Raw genomic sequence first — 15255 nt, 5'->3', positions numbered from 1 at the left:
TCTCTCACCCAATCCTCGAATTTGATTGGCTAATTCTAGGGCCAGGTTTGGGAGCAAAGGGACATAGGCTAGTCACCGGGTTCAAGATGGCTTCAGCCACCCTCGGTGACGTAAGAAACCGAATCTGAATTCGCCCGGCGCCCTTTACAATGATGTCGCCAGGAGAATGGCGATTGGCCCCACCTCCTTGACGTCACAGACCCATCGCGTGGCTTATTACACCCTCCCCCCAGACCATTCCCACCCCCACGAGCGCACACGCAGTCATTCCCCCTTATTTTGGCCGACCCACGGAGCCGAACTCGACTCTCCAGGTTCCTTTCTTCGATGACGCACCAAACAGAAACGAGTTTAGCTCTAGTTCAGCCCGCGTGGTGCGGTGGAGAAAAGAGTGCTGGATTTGGAGTGAGGGAATCTGGGTTCAAATCCTGGCTCTGCCTCTGACTTGTCTGGGTGACCCCAGCAGTCACTGGACTTCCCCGAGCTCCCAGTATCTACGTCATCTGTGGAAAGAGGAGCTGGACGGTCTTGTCTCCGTCATGCTTTGGATGATCGATAAGGTCCCTTCCAGTTCTGATACTCTTTATGTTCCTACCATGACCCGCAGAGCTAAAATTAGACCCGCCCCTTCCTCCCTGTGACACACCAAGCAGAAATGGGGTCTTCTTCCTGATCCCCTTCCCTACCCTACCCACTGCAGCTCAGCGTGGCCATCCAGGTGCCTGCTGCAGTCAGCCAGGCTTAGGCAGTGAGTCTCCCTCCTCTGTGGCCCAAACACACCAACCTGGTAATAGCCCACCCTTTTCCCCTTCTCCCAACCATTCCATGTCCAGTTTCCTCAAACCCTAGCTTAGAGGCCTGACCAATTAGAGACTGGGGCTGACTCAGGGCCCACAGGCTGTGAGGGGGAGGGGAGGAGGGGAAGGAATTTAGAGATGGAGAGAGGGAGACAGAGAAATTTGTGGTCTCCATCTAGTTGTTGCCTCCCTGGGCCTCAGTTTCCCTAGGTCTTTGTAAAATGGGGGTAGATGGTCTCCAAGGCTGCTTCCAGCTCCGACATTCCATGTTCTATGATTCTATGGGAGGGAGGAGACAGACAAGAGGGGCCCTTCAGAGAGAAACCAAGACATCTGGGGGAAAGAATCCCAACATCTAGGGGGAATTGGAAAGTAAAGGGAAAACAGAAGACTGACCCCAAATTGATGGAGCTCTTTAGTTGAAGGTAGGGCCCTTATCAGAGAGTGGGGAAATAGGCTCAGGAAAATAGCAGGAAGAGGAAGTGATAGTAATGTTTTTGGAAAGAGAGAATTGGGTGAAAGGGATGAAGCTGAGTAAGTAGAAGAGGGTCAATTGGGGTGAGAGAAGTTGTGAGAAGCTAGGGCCAGGATTCCTTTGGGCTGTCAGAAAACAAGTGTTAGAAACTGGGAATGACAACCCTAAGGGGTTAGTATGCTCTTGCTCCCTATTCCATCCCAAGCTACAGGATCTACCAGTATCCTTAGGAAAAAGGAATAGCAGTGATCTGATCTCATTGGTGAGGAAGGCATACACAATTCATCTTTGGGGTGAAGGTTAAGGGGGCAGCTCCTAACTTGGCTGAAGGAAAGAGAGACCCTATAGGAAAGGCCCTGAAGGGAGTAGGAAGGAAAGGAATAGGGAAATTGTTGAATTAAGAAAAAGAGGCAATCATCAGGAAGGTAGGAGGATCAGAGTGAGGGGTAGGATGAAGGAAGGGCTAGAATTCTAAGAAGCCATAGTGGAAGAAAAGGGGAGGAAGGCAAGAAAGACAGCCACAAGGGAGGGATGGAAACATTAGGAGAAACAAAAAGAGAAGGTAAGGTTGGGAGAGGCTGAGATGGAGTGAGGGGGAGGTAGCTGATGAATAGGATGAAGATAAGAGGAATGGAAGAATAGAAAAAGAGGAAAGGGGGTGGAAGGTTAGAGCCTATGGGGCAGAGAAAAGAAAGAGAGAAATGGAAGGAGAGAGGGATATAAAAGCAGGAAAAGCTCAGGAAGATTGGAACCAGGACCAGAGAAAAGGGTTATGAGAGACCACTAGGAGTAAGGCAAAGCCTTCAGCAGGAGGAGCTAACAGAAAAAAAAAGATGAGGCAGGGAGGGCCAAAAGCTGGAAGGAGGGAATGCTTGGGTCCTTGTCCAGGCTATTGGCAAGACAGTCTGCCTGTCACCGCCCCCCACTTCCTGGCCGGCCCCGGAAGCAAGCAGGCGTTGGTGGGGAGGGGGGGGGCAGCAGCAGCAGCATCGGCAGCCCCAGCCCTCCGAGAGAGACAGCAGTAAGGGAGGGAGGGAGAGAACGGGGGAAACACCCCCCCTCCCACCATTCTCACCACTATGGGTCCGGCCCCCCACTCCCACAGCCCCTCCACCAGCCGGGGCTAGGACACCCCCAAACCCTGAGGGCCCCCTGGCACCGACTCCCCACCAGAGACAGAGACACAGCCGCCACCACCGCTGCCGCAGCCTGGCTGGGGAGGGGGCCGGCCCCCTAGGCCCCCTACCCCACTGAGGTGGGGGAGGGATGGAACTGGGGAGGGGGGGATGACAGATGGGTTGGGGGAGGAGGGATCTGGGAGTTGCTGGGAGGTCATGGAGGTGGAGAATGGGCTCTGGGGAGAGAGTGCAAGGTAGATTTGGGAGAGGAGCCGCTGGGAAAGATGGAGAGATTCCAGAGTGACAGAGAAAAGGGATGGAGGAGGGATGGGCTGAGGCCTGGTGAGTAGGGGGCTGGCCTGATTTAGGGGATAGTAATGGGGTGGGGATGAGGTGTACTGGTGAGGAGAGAAAGGAATTCCCCATACCCCGCCCCCCCAGTTCCTCTTTCTGCCCCTTGTATCCCTTGGAAGGAATGTAGATTATAAACTACATTCTTGACTCCTCCTCCAAGAGAATATTGGTTGCTAGGATCATACCAGGACATCCCTCTATTTCCATGCACAGGGCTTAAAATCTTTACCTATCCTGTGTGCATGTTAGGCCCTTCCTGACACACATTTGTCTGTTGTATTTCCTTGTTTTCTTCATGGAGTATGCATGCTTTAGCTAGTTAATGTGCGGTTGAGTATGTTCCCATATGATCCATGGTCATGGCAGATGTGCTCACATTAGTTGTATGTTGAATCCATTCCCTGTTGGGAAGGGTGACTATAGTGCTGTTGTTTTTCCTGAGCTCATATTTGTCCAATCACATCGTACAATATAGCCTGTCCCTTGTGTCAGATCCATTTGGAGTATGTTTACATACTTTAGCTTATGTATCTTCAAATGCTGTCTACCTTCTTTATCACATCTTTCCAATGCATATTGTGTGTTTGTGTTCCTATGCTTTGCCCATGACCACCACTGCCACAGTAGTTGTCGTCACGTGTTATATACGTACATGTTGTGTTTGGGGTTCATATGTTGTACCTGTTATTATTGCCCTGTGGTGTTACCCTCATGTGTCTGATTCCATGATTTAGCCTTAACACATATCTTCATGTCATATTAACGCTGTATATTGCATGTGTTTTTCTAAGGAAGTTCTAGCATTGCCTAAACATTTATGTTATACTGACATAGTGTTTCTGGTCATAAGATAACATCCATTTCACAGTTTCCTTCCTGTAATATTTCATAAACCATATGGTTGTGTAACACATCTGGGAATCTTGCATGGTTAGATAGCCTTTGAATATCCTTAGGTATGTGTGCTGAGGCAATCAGAGGAGCGGAACTCCAGGCACTCAGGAAACTCATATGCATATGTTTTTGCATGTCTTTTTCATATTCTATGTGGCCCATATTTTCTGCATGATATTATCTATACCGTTTACTATATTTTAATAGTGTAAACTCATGTAACATGCAGATTAGTATGTATGTTAGAGGTTTCACTCCCATCTTATGGTTCATGTTTTTATTAATGTATCATTCATCCACTGCTTCCATCATTTGCATGTTTAATAATTTAGCATGTTATTTTCATCCCATGTGTTATGGCTATTCTGTATGTTTTTCTCCTGCATTTGTTATTTCCATATGATTTACATTTGTTGTATTCCTTAATTGTTATCACCCCTCTGCTTCTTCACATTATTGAATATTCCCCTATGCACTTTCCCATACCCTCCCCTAACAGTCATAACATCCCCATGATTTCTGTGTTTCTGCTAGTAGCATGTTATTATACCTTTGGCATGTTGAGCATGTGCTTGAAATATATATCATATTCCTTGTTAGAAGCAGTGTCCATGGGGCTATACTGTATTAAATACTGGTGTTCTTGTTATCAACAGTGTGAGGATGTCTTCATTCTTGTCTTCACATGGTATGCGTGTATGGAGGGGATGGTGGTGTGTGTTTATATGTTTGGGAGATTGTTGTACATAGGAGTTGACTTCTGTCATCGACATCATTTCTTTATTCCCAAGTCCTACTTACTACTCTGATCTGGTTCCCACCTCCCTGCTGCCTATTCTCCATTTTTGGTCACCTATGAAGTGTCTGTTTTGTGTGTCCTAAATCAGAATGTGCTACTGTCACATCTGATTCCATCAAGCAAATACGCATTGTGTGCTTAGTGTTATTACCATCCTGGGCATTGTTGACCATCCCCAGGGAAGAAAAGAGAGGTAATATATTATGACCATTTTGTGCATGTCCCTATTCAGAAATGTCTTCTCTGCCAGCCTACTTGAAAATATGTATGTCTATGTCACATGTTTCTTCCTTGTGATATTATCACACTGGGCCAATGGGATAATCCCTTCCTTTTACCTTTGAATCTCAAGTCAGTCACTGCCTATTCTTAATGAGGTAGAGAAGGTGGGAGGAGGAGAAGGAAGATAAACTGTGTCCACTACTAAGAGAGAAGTCACATTGTCTTCTTTTTCCTCCAGAGCTGATTCTTCCTCCTAAAGCAGGTAGTGTGATCTTACACAAATACACACGCACAGTTTTCCTCAGTTTTTATATTTTTACAGATTCTTCACCATTCTATAGGATTCTTATATATCATCTTGTGTAACCCTCACCATGTTTCCTCTGATATCTAGAGAGGGGTGTATATTAGGTGGGAGCAGAGGACAAGAGGAACATCGCTTTCTGTCCCTGGGACAATCTGTATCTGTCTGTTTGCCCTTAGATTTATCTGTGTACTTTTAGGGGGATAAGGGGAAAAGTTGGGGTAGAATAGGAATTCTCTGGCTATGTGTGTGTCTCTCTTTGCCTCTGGGAAAGACAGTGTGGCTGGGGAGCAAGGAAGACCTGGGTTCATATCCTGCCTCTGGTACATATGGCTTTTTTACCCTGGGCAAATAATTTAAACCTTTCAGAGCTCTAGGTGATTCAAAAACTATGATTTGTTTTGAAGTTGCTGATTTAGATTGATAAAGGGAATTTTCTCGATTGGGAGTTCTCTGCATTCATGAAATGATACATCTAGTCCCTATCCCTATGTATCTATTTGTTTGTCTCCATATACATCCAAGTATGTTTGTACATGTGTGTGTTATCTATCAGGTTGTTTCTGGGTGTGGCTATCTTGCTTTCCCTCTGTTAGTCTATATTCCTATGTGTGGTTTTTATTTTTTTAATCTCTATATCTATGTGTACCGTTTATATGTCTTTTTGTATATGTACTTTGGGGCCAAAGGAACTACTTTATGTCCCCACTACCCCTCTGGGTGGCTTAGAGGGGTGAGAATCTAGGAATTGAAGGCCCCTGCCCCTAATGAGTTTGTCCCCCAACTCCCCCCCAATCTGGCCCTCTAACCCCTACTCTCTACTTGCACTCTTGTTCTATTATTTCTCTGCTCCTGCCCCTCTTGGCCAGATCCCCAACATTCTCCCCTTTAGTGCCCCAGGCCCATTGTCCTTCCCCTCCCTCCCCCCTACTCCTTACAGGTGGCCAGCATGGAGCTGTGGCCAGGGCCATGGACAATGCTGCTGCTCTTTCTGCTACTGCTTTTGCTGCTGGTGCCTGTGCTCTGGGGTTACAGCAGCAGCGCCAAGTACTTCTGCAAGATGGCATTCTACAACGGCTGGATCCTTTTCCTGGCAGTGCTGGCCATCCCTGTGTGTGCTCTTCGAGGGCGAAACGTGGAAAACATGAAGTGAGAAGGGAAACCCAAGGAATAGGAAATGGAAAGAGGGCGGGAAGATGGATTACCAGAGGTACTAGGCACAAGGGCTTAAGGAGTAGGGAAGACATAGAAGGACCCATAGGAGAAAGATCATTGATATAAGGCAAAGGAGAAACAGAAAAAGGTATAGCTAGAGAAGGGGAAATGAAGATGGAGCAAAAGTCAGAAGGCAAGAGGAAAGGGGGAGGGCTATCAGAAGAATCCTGGAGAAATAAGGAGAAAATGATGTGACACTAACAATCCCTCATTGTGTTTTACTGGGCCTGTCCCCATAGGATCCTTCGACTCATGCTGCTGCATATCAAGTACCTATATGGAATCCGGCTGGAGGTTCGAGGGGCCCATAACTTCCCCCCCTCACAGCCCTATGTTGTTGTCTCCAACCACCAGAGTTCTCTCGATCTATTAGGTAAGACAGCCCTCTCACTACCATGGGAATATTCCTTCTCTTCCTCTAGCTCTTTCTCACCCCCAACAAGGCTTCTATCCCAAAGCTGCTTATTATCCCACACCCCAGATATCTTGATTCTCAATAGGATATATTCCTAGAATGTCTCATATTAGAAAGTCCTGTTGCCCCTCTTTGCTAATGTTTCCTCCCTCAGAATTTCCTCCCCACCTATATTAAGAACTTCCTTTCTTCCCTCTTCCTCCTTCCTGCCCTTGCTGTTACTCCTCTCTCTGCTCTCTCCTTCCCCTCCCAGGTTTCCTTTCTCTTTGGAGAACCTTTCCTAGGAAGTAAATCTCCCTCCAACCTACTTCTCTCCCTTCTAAAATTTCCTTAACACCCTTGGGGGATCACTTTTCTATTATTCCACTCCCCCTCCTTCAAATATAGGCATTTCCTTTCCTTATTGCCCTCCAACCTCCTATTTCCCACTCTCAACCCTGAAGGGGAATATTATATTCCCTGAGTTCACTAAACCACCCACTCCCCTGCCCCAGGAATGATGGAGGTACTCCCTGGTCGCTGTGTACCCATTGCCAAGCGGGAACTGCTGTGGGCAGGGCCAGCAGGGATAGCATGCTGGCTGGCTGGAGTCATCTTCATTGACCGGAAGCGGACTGGGGATGCAATCAGTGTCATGGCTGAAGCTGCGCAAACACTGCTTAGCCAGAATGTGAGTTACCTCAAAAGAGAAAAAGCCTTGGGAACAGGGGATTAGTTGGCCTTACAGAAACATCTCTAACACCCCAGAGTTACGTCTATTCTCTGGCACTGATTCCTCTGCTCTGATTGCCCTGGCTCTATTTCTGGCTTGTTTTCTGTCTCTTCTTATCTCTGATCCAGTTTCTCCCATAGGTCCGAGTTTGGGTTTTCCCTGAGGGTACCAGGAACCACAATGGCTCTATGCTTCCCTTCAAACGTGGCGCCTTCCACCTTGCTGTTCAGGCCCAGGTCAGAACTCAAGTTTCCCCATTTGACCACAACTGACACACCACCTTCTCTTGCAACTTGCCAGCCAACTCCAGACCCCTTTCTGATCAGTGGGCTGATGAGCAGAGAAACTCTCTAAGGAAATGATCAGATGAAGGGACTCCTAGGGGAGGAGAACCCAGAAGGGAAGCTGATTTCTGATTCTCTTCTTCCCCCTTCCACAGGTCCCCATTATTCCCATCGTCATGTCCTCCTATCAAGACTTCTACTGCAAGAAAGAACGGCGCTTCAACTCGGGTGAGAGGGCCAGATTGCTGGTCACTGAGACTTAGTATAGAGAGGGTAGAGCAGCCAGTGGGATTGTAAGGGAAGGATAAAAGATGAGTCTTTGAAAGGCCAGGAACTCATTCATTCATAGAACCATAGAATGTCAAAGCTGAACCATTTGAACCATTTGGTCAAATCTCTGGAAATCAGTCAAAAAATACAGAATGTCTTCTATATAAATCATTGTGCAAACCCTCTGGGGAACAAAAGATGTCCTTCAAGGAGCTTATAATCTATTTGGGAAAACAAGACATAAATATATCAAAAAATAGCTAACAATACAAGATAGTTAAAACATGTTAATGTTTATGGAGTACAGAAAATATGGATCCTTTTGGGCTAGAGTGGTAAGGGAAAGCTTCAGAGAAGAGATGGGATCTGGAACCCAGCTTTAAAAGGAAGAGCACTGGCCTTAAGAGACTAAAAATCTGGATTCTGGTAATGACTGCACTAACTCATTGTGTGACCTCAAGAATCCTCTAAAAGGTCATGTTTTCTTCCTTTTTTGAAGAAAATTATGAACTATTCTGAATGTTTTCTTTCCCCATAGGTAGGCGTAATGATATTTCCTCACCTTTGCCTTCTCTCCCCTCCATGTTTTTACTCAACTTTTACTTCTCTATGAGATTCTTCACAGATTATTTAGATAACCCTGGTCAAGTAACTACCTGTATTTGTAGAGGTGTGTCTATCTGGAAGGAGGAGATATATCATTTTATAGAGGAAGAAACTTGAGTTGCAGAGTAACAGGGAAGTGTGATATTTTATAAAGCTTCAGTTGCTTTCTTCAACAATCTTGTGAGGTAGATAATTATTATAGTCATCTCCATTTTGCAAATGAGGAATCTGAGGCAGAGGTGATTTGCACAGGGTCACATCTCAAGTAAGACCTGAGTCCAGTATTCTCTTTTCCAAACCACAATGACTTTAAAACATACATCCCTATTTCTAACAGGAAGCACCTTTGTGTTTATTGATTGAATTGATAACATATTTTCCAGTAAAAAGAATAATGGACTAGCTGTCAGGAACTCTGTGTTCTAGTTCCATTGTTCCTACAGACTTAACAGTTGGGAAAGTCATTTCCTTTCCCTTTCTGTGTGCCTCCTTCTCTCTATCCCTGTGAAGTGAGTGGGCTGGACTTGATTTTCTTAATGATCCCCTCCAGCTCTGGCATCTAGTGGTTCTTTGAATGAGTTAGATACTGGAAGTAGAGGAGAGAAAATAGCAGGGGCAAAGGGGCAGAAGGGAAAATGTTTAGGTCGGCTGGGAGGAATGTGTAGGCGAACAATGTCGCTTCAGCAAAGACTTTTTTTTTTAAGTATGGAGTATAACGGGAGATAAAACTGGACAAAGGGAAGCCAGGAGGGACTGGGGGAAACTGAAGAGGAACCTAGGATGCTAGCCTGTGTGTCTCCCCATCTCCAGGGACATGTCAGGTACGGGTGCTGCCCCCAGTGGCCACAGAAGGGCTGACCCCAGACAATGTGCCGGACCTGGCTGACAGAATCCGCCACTCCATGCTCACAGTTTTCCGGGAGATCTCCACTGACGGCCGGGGAGGGGGTGACTATCTGAAGAAGTCTAGTGGGGCTGGTGAGGCTGGCCCCTGAGCCTTCCTCCTACCGCCCTGTCACAATCCCTCTCCCCCAGCCCAGTGGTCCCTGGACCTTCCTCCCCTCCCCCTTCACTTCTCCTATCTCATTTCTACTTTGTGGTACAGCCAAGCCTCTCCTCACCCCACTAATTCTCTACTCTGAATCTTCAGCTTCTGAAGTGGACATGGACAAAGCGCTTTTCCTCCACCCCTTTCCTTCCCTCTTTCCCAAGCCTTCTACTCTGTGGACTTTCCCATCTTGGTGCAGCCTACACTCCCCCTTCTTGTCTGTGGAACGTTTCGCTCCCCTCTCTGTCTCCTGAGTGGTATGTTCCACTAGGCGTAGACCACTCCCACCCCATAGTGGACACTAAGTGGGCGCTTTCTCTGTGGCTCTCTTCCCCACTCTTGATTTGTGGTCTCATCCACCTCAATGGAAGCGCTCTGTTTTCTCTCCCCTGCCCCCACCCCGAGACTCTGTGGATGCGAATGGACTCATCCAACTGGAGGGGGGGTGGGGAGGACCCACCTTATGAATGGAAGTGGACCCTTCCAGCCAGCTCCTCTTTGGAACACTCCTCTCCAATCTGGCTGTCCAGCCCAGCCTCACTCCTCCCCACCCACCCCAGTGGATTTATGTGGAGTCCTCTTTTTCCAGAGACTTGGACCTTTCCCTTTCCTTGGTACAGTCCGTTTTACCAGCCCTCATCCTTATTCATCCTGGCCCAGTTTTCCCTGTGACACACTGACACATACAAACTGGTCTCCACAGAATTCCTTCTTCTCCCCCCTTCCCTTTCTCCCCTCCGGCAGCGGGTGGTACACTCCAGTGGTAGTCCACTCTTCAATTCCCCTGGAGTAGCTGGGGGGACCAGCCCAACCCAGCCGGTCCCTAGGCCTCAGGCTGTACCATTTGGCCCAGACGGCAGGGAAGGGTGGAGTTACAAGGTGCTGCATTCATTTCTTACTCCCTGAGGTGGGGTAGGAAAAGCTGAGACCTGGTTAGAGGGAGCTGGAGTAGATTTAATTTATTTTTCTTTCCTTTTGCTGCTGAGGAGCTGCCCTGCCCCCACCTCCTTAAGTCCAGATTAGCAGCCAAACCCTCTCAGTGTTAAAAATTCAAAGGGAGGGAGAGGATCACCCCCTGGGCCTTGGGGGAGTGGGAGTCTGTTTACAAAAAGGGGTAAGGGGAGAGACCCAGCCAAACCCAGGCCTCCTTGCCCCATTTCCAACCTAGAAGAGGATCCCAGCCTTAAGTAGCACATCCCCATTGGAGTGGGGGGAGGGGCCAAGAGAACCCCTTTCTTCCTTTGGAGGAACCCACAGTCCTGCTGACACCCTTCCCCCAATCTGACGAGCATTAATGAGAAGATGGGGCATTGGGGGAAAGAAGGACATTTGTTGCTCCAGTTCTCCCACCTCCTCCCCCCCCCCCAGCCCAGGCCAGTGTAACCCGGGGAGGTGAGGGGACTCCCCGGGACTTCCTTTCTCCCAACCAGTTCTGCTTTTCCTCCCAAGGCATTAGCTGGGCCTCCGTATTCCAGCCCTCTCCTCCCCTCTCACGGGTACCAGGACTGTCTTTTCCTCCTCACCTCCACCTGGAGAGGTCAGAAGGGAGGGGATGAAAGGGGCAGTCCAAGGGTTTGCTCCGCTCCGATGGTTTTTATTATCTGGATTAACAGCGAGATTACGGAGAATAAAGAGAGTTGGAAGGACTCTGACTGTGTCTGTACCTTGTTGGGGGGAAAGTGATCTTTGTGGTCCAAACCCTATATTAAACTAAAAGGGGTTGGGGCTGGGGCTGCAGAACATTGTTTTTGCCCCTACCCTTCGCAGCGGTTTCCATTCCTCTAGCAACTCCTGTCCCCTTGTCAACTTGGCCATCCAGCTTCTAGTCTCCGAGGAATTAGTGGTTTTCACTATAAATTAACCGAGTGGGGGAGAGGCACTGGAACTAAAGAGGGTTGATATCCAAAAGGTCCCTTATCTGCGACTGTTGAGACCTGGACCCAGGCTGTTGTCCTCACAAGAACCTGTTTAGAGGCAAGTGGAGACCAGCAAAAGTTAGTTACACTTTTTGCTAATGATTTCGGTCTCTGGCTGTAGGGAGACTGAGGAGGGCAGGAACACTCTTCCTTCCAACAAGAATTGGCCCTCTACCCGATGGAGAAGAGGTTGTTATAAGTAAGAATGAATGGTGGGAAAAGGCTAATGAGTGGCAAGGTGCTGTTGGTTGAAGGTTCCATAGGGAACAGACACGGGGATATAAGGAATGGGCGGAGCAAGGGTAGAGAAGTGTGTGCAGGGGACACAAGCTAAATTGACAGGGTCCTGAGAAGAAAAGTGGAGCAGCCGACTCACAGGCACCCAGTTTCTCCTCCAGAAGCAGCACCTGATCGCTAAGGGAGTCGATTCGGTCTCCCCTCCCCCACAGCTCGGCCACTTGCTCGGGTCGGATGGCTTCGGGAGACACAGGTAGCATGGCTCGGACCCAGGCAGACGCATGCCCTGCCCACTGGGGAGAGGGGATGAGAGGGGGGAACAGAACGATGGGAGTGGATGCTAAGACCTGGTCCACTAGAAAGCCACGCCCCTTTGCCTGCCCAAAGAAGCCCCACCCTTTCCTAAGGATTCTCCGTCTTCTCACCTGCTCCAAGACCTCCAGCCGCCCTCGTAATTCCCCGATCTCCTGCCTCAGAGAATGCTCCTCTTTCTCCGCCTCCCGAACTGTAGATTATAGTTCAGCAAACATGAAGGGCACTATACTTGGGAGACTGCTTTCTTTGGGAACTTAGTCAAGGGGTAAGACAGGCACAAATAAGATAGAGGAGTGCAAGAACTGCATAAAGGAAAATGTCGAAGTAAATAAAGGGTCTTCGAGAGTCAAATATGACACCAGTTGTAACGGAGCACCAGTTTCCTCATCTACAAAATGGGCCTTTAAGGTCCCTTCCAGCCGTAAATCTATGCCCCTGTGAAATGCTATGAGAAATCAAAAAGATTCCTCTCCTGAAGGATCATAAAATTATAGATTTAAAGTCAGAAGGGCCTTTGGAGGCCATCTAGTCCAGAGGAGGGGAATTATCAGGCACCTGAAGTTGGGATTTGAAAAAAGGGAAAGTTTTGGGAAGCTAGAGATAAGGGTGTGAGATGGAAGGGAGAAGAGGGATGGAAGGGAGCATGGCAGGAGCCTGATGGTGGAGTGCCTTGAATCGTCCTTCATATGATCATTAATAAGAGAGGGGAGTAATGTTTGAAGCATGGAATGTTCCCCTTACCTGTCAAGCTAAGGATACTGGGACTGGGAAGTGGCTCAGGGTGGATCTCCTCGCAAGTCCTTCCATCTGACCCTAGGGCTAGACCTTTTGGGCAACTGCAGATGAAGCTGCCCAGGGTATTGGAACAGCTATGAGAACAAAGAGTGATGCCAGTCCTGCATTCGTCTACATCTAAGAGAGAAAGGAATCCTGAGTCGCCAAGGTCTAGATTCCCCAGATCAGGGAGTCAGAGAGTGGGGATGAGAAGTCAGAAGGAAGAGTGCCTCACGCTTACCCACGTGACAGTGCTTTCCTCCCCAGCCCGGGGTGCAGTCACACTGGTCAGGTTGCATGCAGATCCCTCCATTCTGACAGGGCTTAGCACAGATGGCTGGGAATGGGAAGAGGGGGATGGAGTCAGGGCAAAGAATATGCTCTCTTCCATCTTCCCAGCAGTCTCTCACAACAGTTACCATCATCTTCCCCTCCTTCCAACACACCTTCTTCACAGGTCAGTGCCCCCGGGTGCTTCTTCCTCCAGCCCTGACAACATATGGCATGAATTTGCTGCACTTCTCTCCGAACCTCCCTCCATGCCACACGGTATGTGGTCCTAGAGGGGGTAACTGGCTTAAGATCCTGCCATGTGGTTCCCTAGGGCCATTAGCCACCTCAGCCCAACCCACGATCCTCTCAATGACCCAAGATGTTATCCCATCCCATTTTCAGTTCCTAAGCAATTTCTACCCACTGTAGCTCATGCTCTCTTCTGCTCCAAGTCAGGCATCCAGGTACCCCCAATTCCCTAACTGACCTGTAAGTGCTGCAAACCCGTCGTCCTGCACACAGTGTCAGGTAGGGTTTATATATTGGCTGGCTGTAGGATTCATTGTACCGAAGTGGAACCACCAAGGTCTGCCTGGAACAGACTCCCTTACTGCACCAGAGTGGAGGGAGACAAGAGAATGGAATTTCAGACCCCGCATATCCCTAGAGAGCCCTTTCACAAAATAGTTCTTCCCTTCTCTTGGCTGGATCTTGGTGTTACCCACCCTCAATAATGCCCCACCAAGATTCCCCCTAATCCCCAACAATGTCCCCACTTAGGACCCAGTGTCCTCACCTGAATGGAAGATCCCCATTCAGCCTCTGCCCCCCCAACAACATCAGGACTGAGAATCCCACTAGCAGAGAGCACAGCAAAACCCGGTCCCTGGACCCCATGGTCACTTATACATCAGGAGTCACCGGCTGCTCTCCTGGAAGGAGTAAGAAGGGTTAATGGAAGGGAGTACTCCCACTACCTAGTCCTCCACCAGTCTGCTCTTAGCCTCTCAGATCCCCAGGAAAGAAACCCCCATTCATGTACTTCCCAAGAGGTTGAATGTGATGTGAGTAGGAATGTCCACTCACTCACTCACTCACTCACTCACTCACTCACTCACTCACTCAACTCACTACCTGGAGCACTTGTCTCCAGCCATATACTTCTCTAAAGCATAACTTGAACACTTTACATATACCCTTAACTGTCTTCCTTCTCTTCTTACACAGGCTTGCTAGCCAGCCACAGAAGAGACACACATACATAGCCCTCATTTAGGATGCTTCTCTAGAGACACCTGTGATGTTTACTCTTTCACTCAAACCCTATGCCCACCTGGTCCATATTTCCATAAGCTCATCACCCAGACAACTCTCCTGGCATAATGGCCTGATCTTGCTACCAAGACAAATATCTTACATGGTTGGTGCTTTGCACACAGTAGGATCTTGAAACATGTCTGTCAAATTGAATTACATCTTGCAAATGCCACCCACACCCCAAGCATCTTCACACCTGTAGTTTTTCTAAATGTCTCATCCATACCACAATCTTGCAAGCTATCAACACCCCCCTCAGACTCACCTCTGAGAATACCATTTCCTCCTCTGCCCCACTCCCCACCCCCTGCCCATTCCCACCTGGTTTTCTGTCTCCCTCGGGACACTAGGAATTTCTGCAGGCAAGTTACCCTGACAAGCAGGCACAAGGAGGAAAGAGAGAAGGGGTTGGGCTAGCCATAGAGGCCTCCCATCTCTCCTCTCTCCTCCCCCCTCCTCCTTATTCACTCTCCCAACCACAGGCTGAGATGCTGTGAGTGTTAGCACCAGCCCAGGAAGTTTAAGGTCAAGTTTTCACATACCTTCTACTCAACTCCACCAAACCTTTGCCAAGGATCTTTCTCCAACCTATACTGCCCCCCACCCTTTATCTGCTCTACAACCCCAGAAGTCCTCTTTCTTGCTATCTCTGCAGGGTCCAATGGAGACAACCCCACTTCCTAACTGTAAGACTGAGAACTGTGTTAAGAGGTCAGGAAATGATTTAAAGGTAAAAAAAAAAAAGGGAGGCAGATGTATAGGTAGACCTGACAAAAGAAACATGGGAATATAAAAGGGAAATAAATTTGGGCCCAATAAAGGAATGGCGGAAAGATAACTCTCCCCTTCCAAAAGAAGTGTAAATGGGGCTAAGCCGGGCCCCAGTGGGAAATGTTTCTAGCTCCCTCTG

At 48.4% G+C, this 15255-nt stretch overlaps 2 protein-coding genes across 13 annotated transcripts; one reads left to right on the top strand and one right to left on the bottom strand.

The window, feature by feature from the left end:
- Window positions 1-165: 165 nt before the first annotated feature.
- Window positions 166-11339, top strand: AGPAT1 (1-acylglycerol-3-phosphate O-acyltransferase 1). Of its 12 annotated transcripts, none has more exons than XM_056817935.1 (8): window positions 166-560; window positions 5904-6112; window positions 6418-6551; window positions 7088-7263; window positions 7446-7541; window positions 7745-7817; window positions 9276-9286; window positions 10963-11339. In XM_056817935.1, exons 1-8 carry the CDS (start codon window positions 540-542, stop codon window positions 11194-11196), a joined length of 954 nt encoding a protein of 317 aa, XP_056673913.1. In that variant the 5' UTR covers window positions 166-539; the 3' UTR covers window positions 11197-11339. The 12 variants fall into 12 exon arrangements, with proteins under 12 accessions (XP_056673913.1, XP_016286459.1, XP_016286461.2 ...); XM_056817937.1 differs by lacking the exon at window positions 166-560 and adding an exon at window positions 618-787; XM_016430971.2 differs by lacking the exon at window positions 166-560 and adding an exon at window positions 1075-1222.
- On the bottom strand, window positions 11087-14747 carry EGFL8 (EGF like domain multiple 8). The gene is made up of 9 exons (XM_001376488.4): window positions 14667-14747; window positions 13825-13960; window positions 13516-13638; window positions 13202-13314; window positions 12997-13092; window positions 12723-12893; window positions 12092-12171; window positions 11806-11959; window positions 11087-11477 (listed from the first exon to the last, which is right to left on the bottom strand). Exons 2-9 carry the CDS (start codon window positions 13923-13925, stop codon window positions 11428-11430), a joined length of 888 nt encoding a protein of 295 aa, XP_001376525.1. The 5' UTR covers window positions 13926-13960; window positions 14667-14747; the 3' UTR covers window positions 11087-11427.
- Window positions 14748-15255: the final 508 nt, after the last annotated feature.

The sequence above is a fragment of the Monodelphis domestica genome, chromosome 2 (assembly GCF_027887165.1).
Source record: "Monodelphis domestica isolate mMonDom1 chromosome 2, mMonDom1.pri, whole genome shotgun sequence".
In the NCBI taxonomy this organism is placed as follows: Eukaryota; Metazoa; Chordata; class Mammalia; order Didelphimorphia; family Didelphidae; genus Monodelphis; species Monodelphis domestica.
This window is presented reverse-complemented; position numbering and strand designations above follow the sequence as displayed.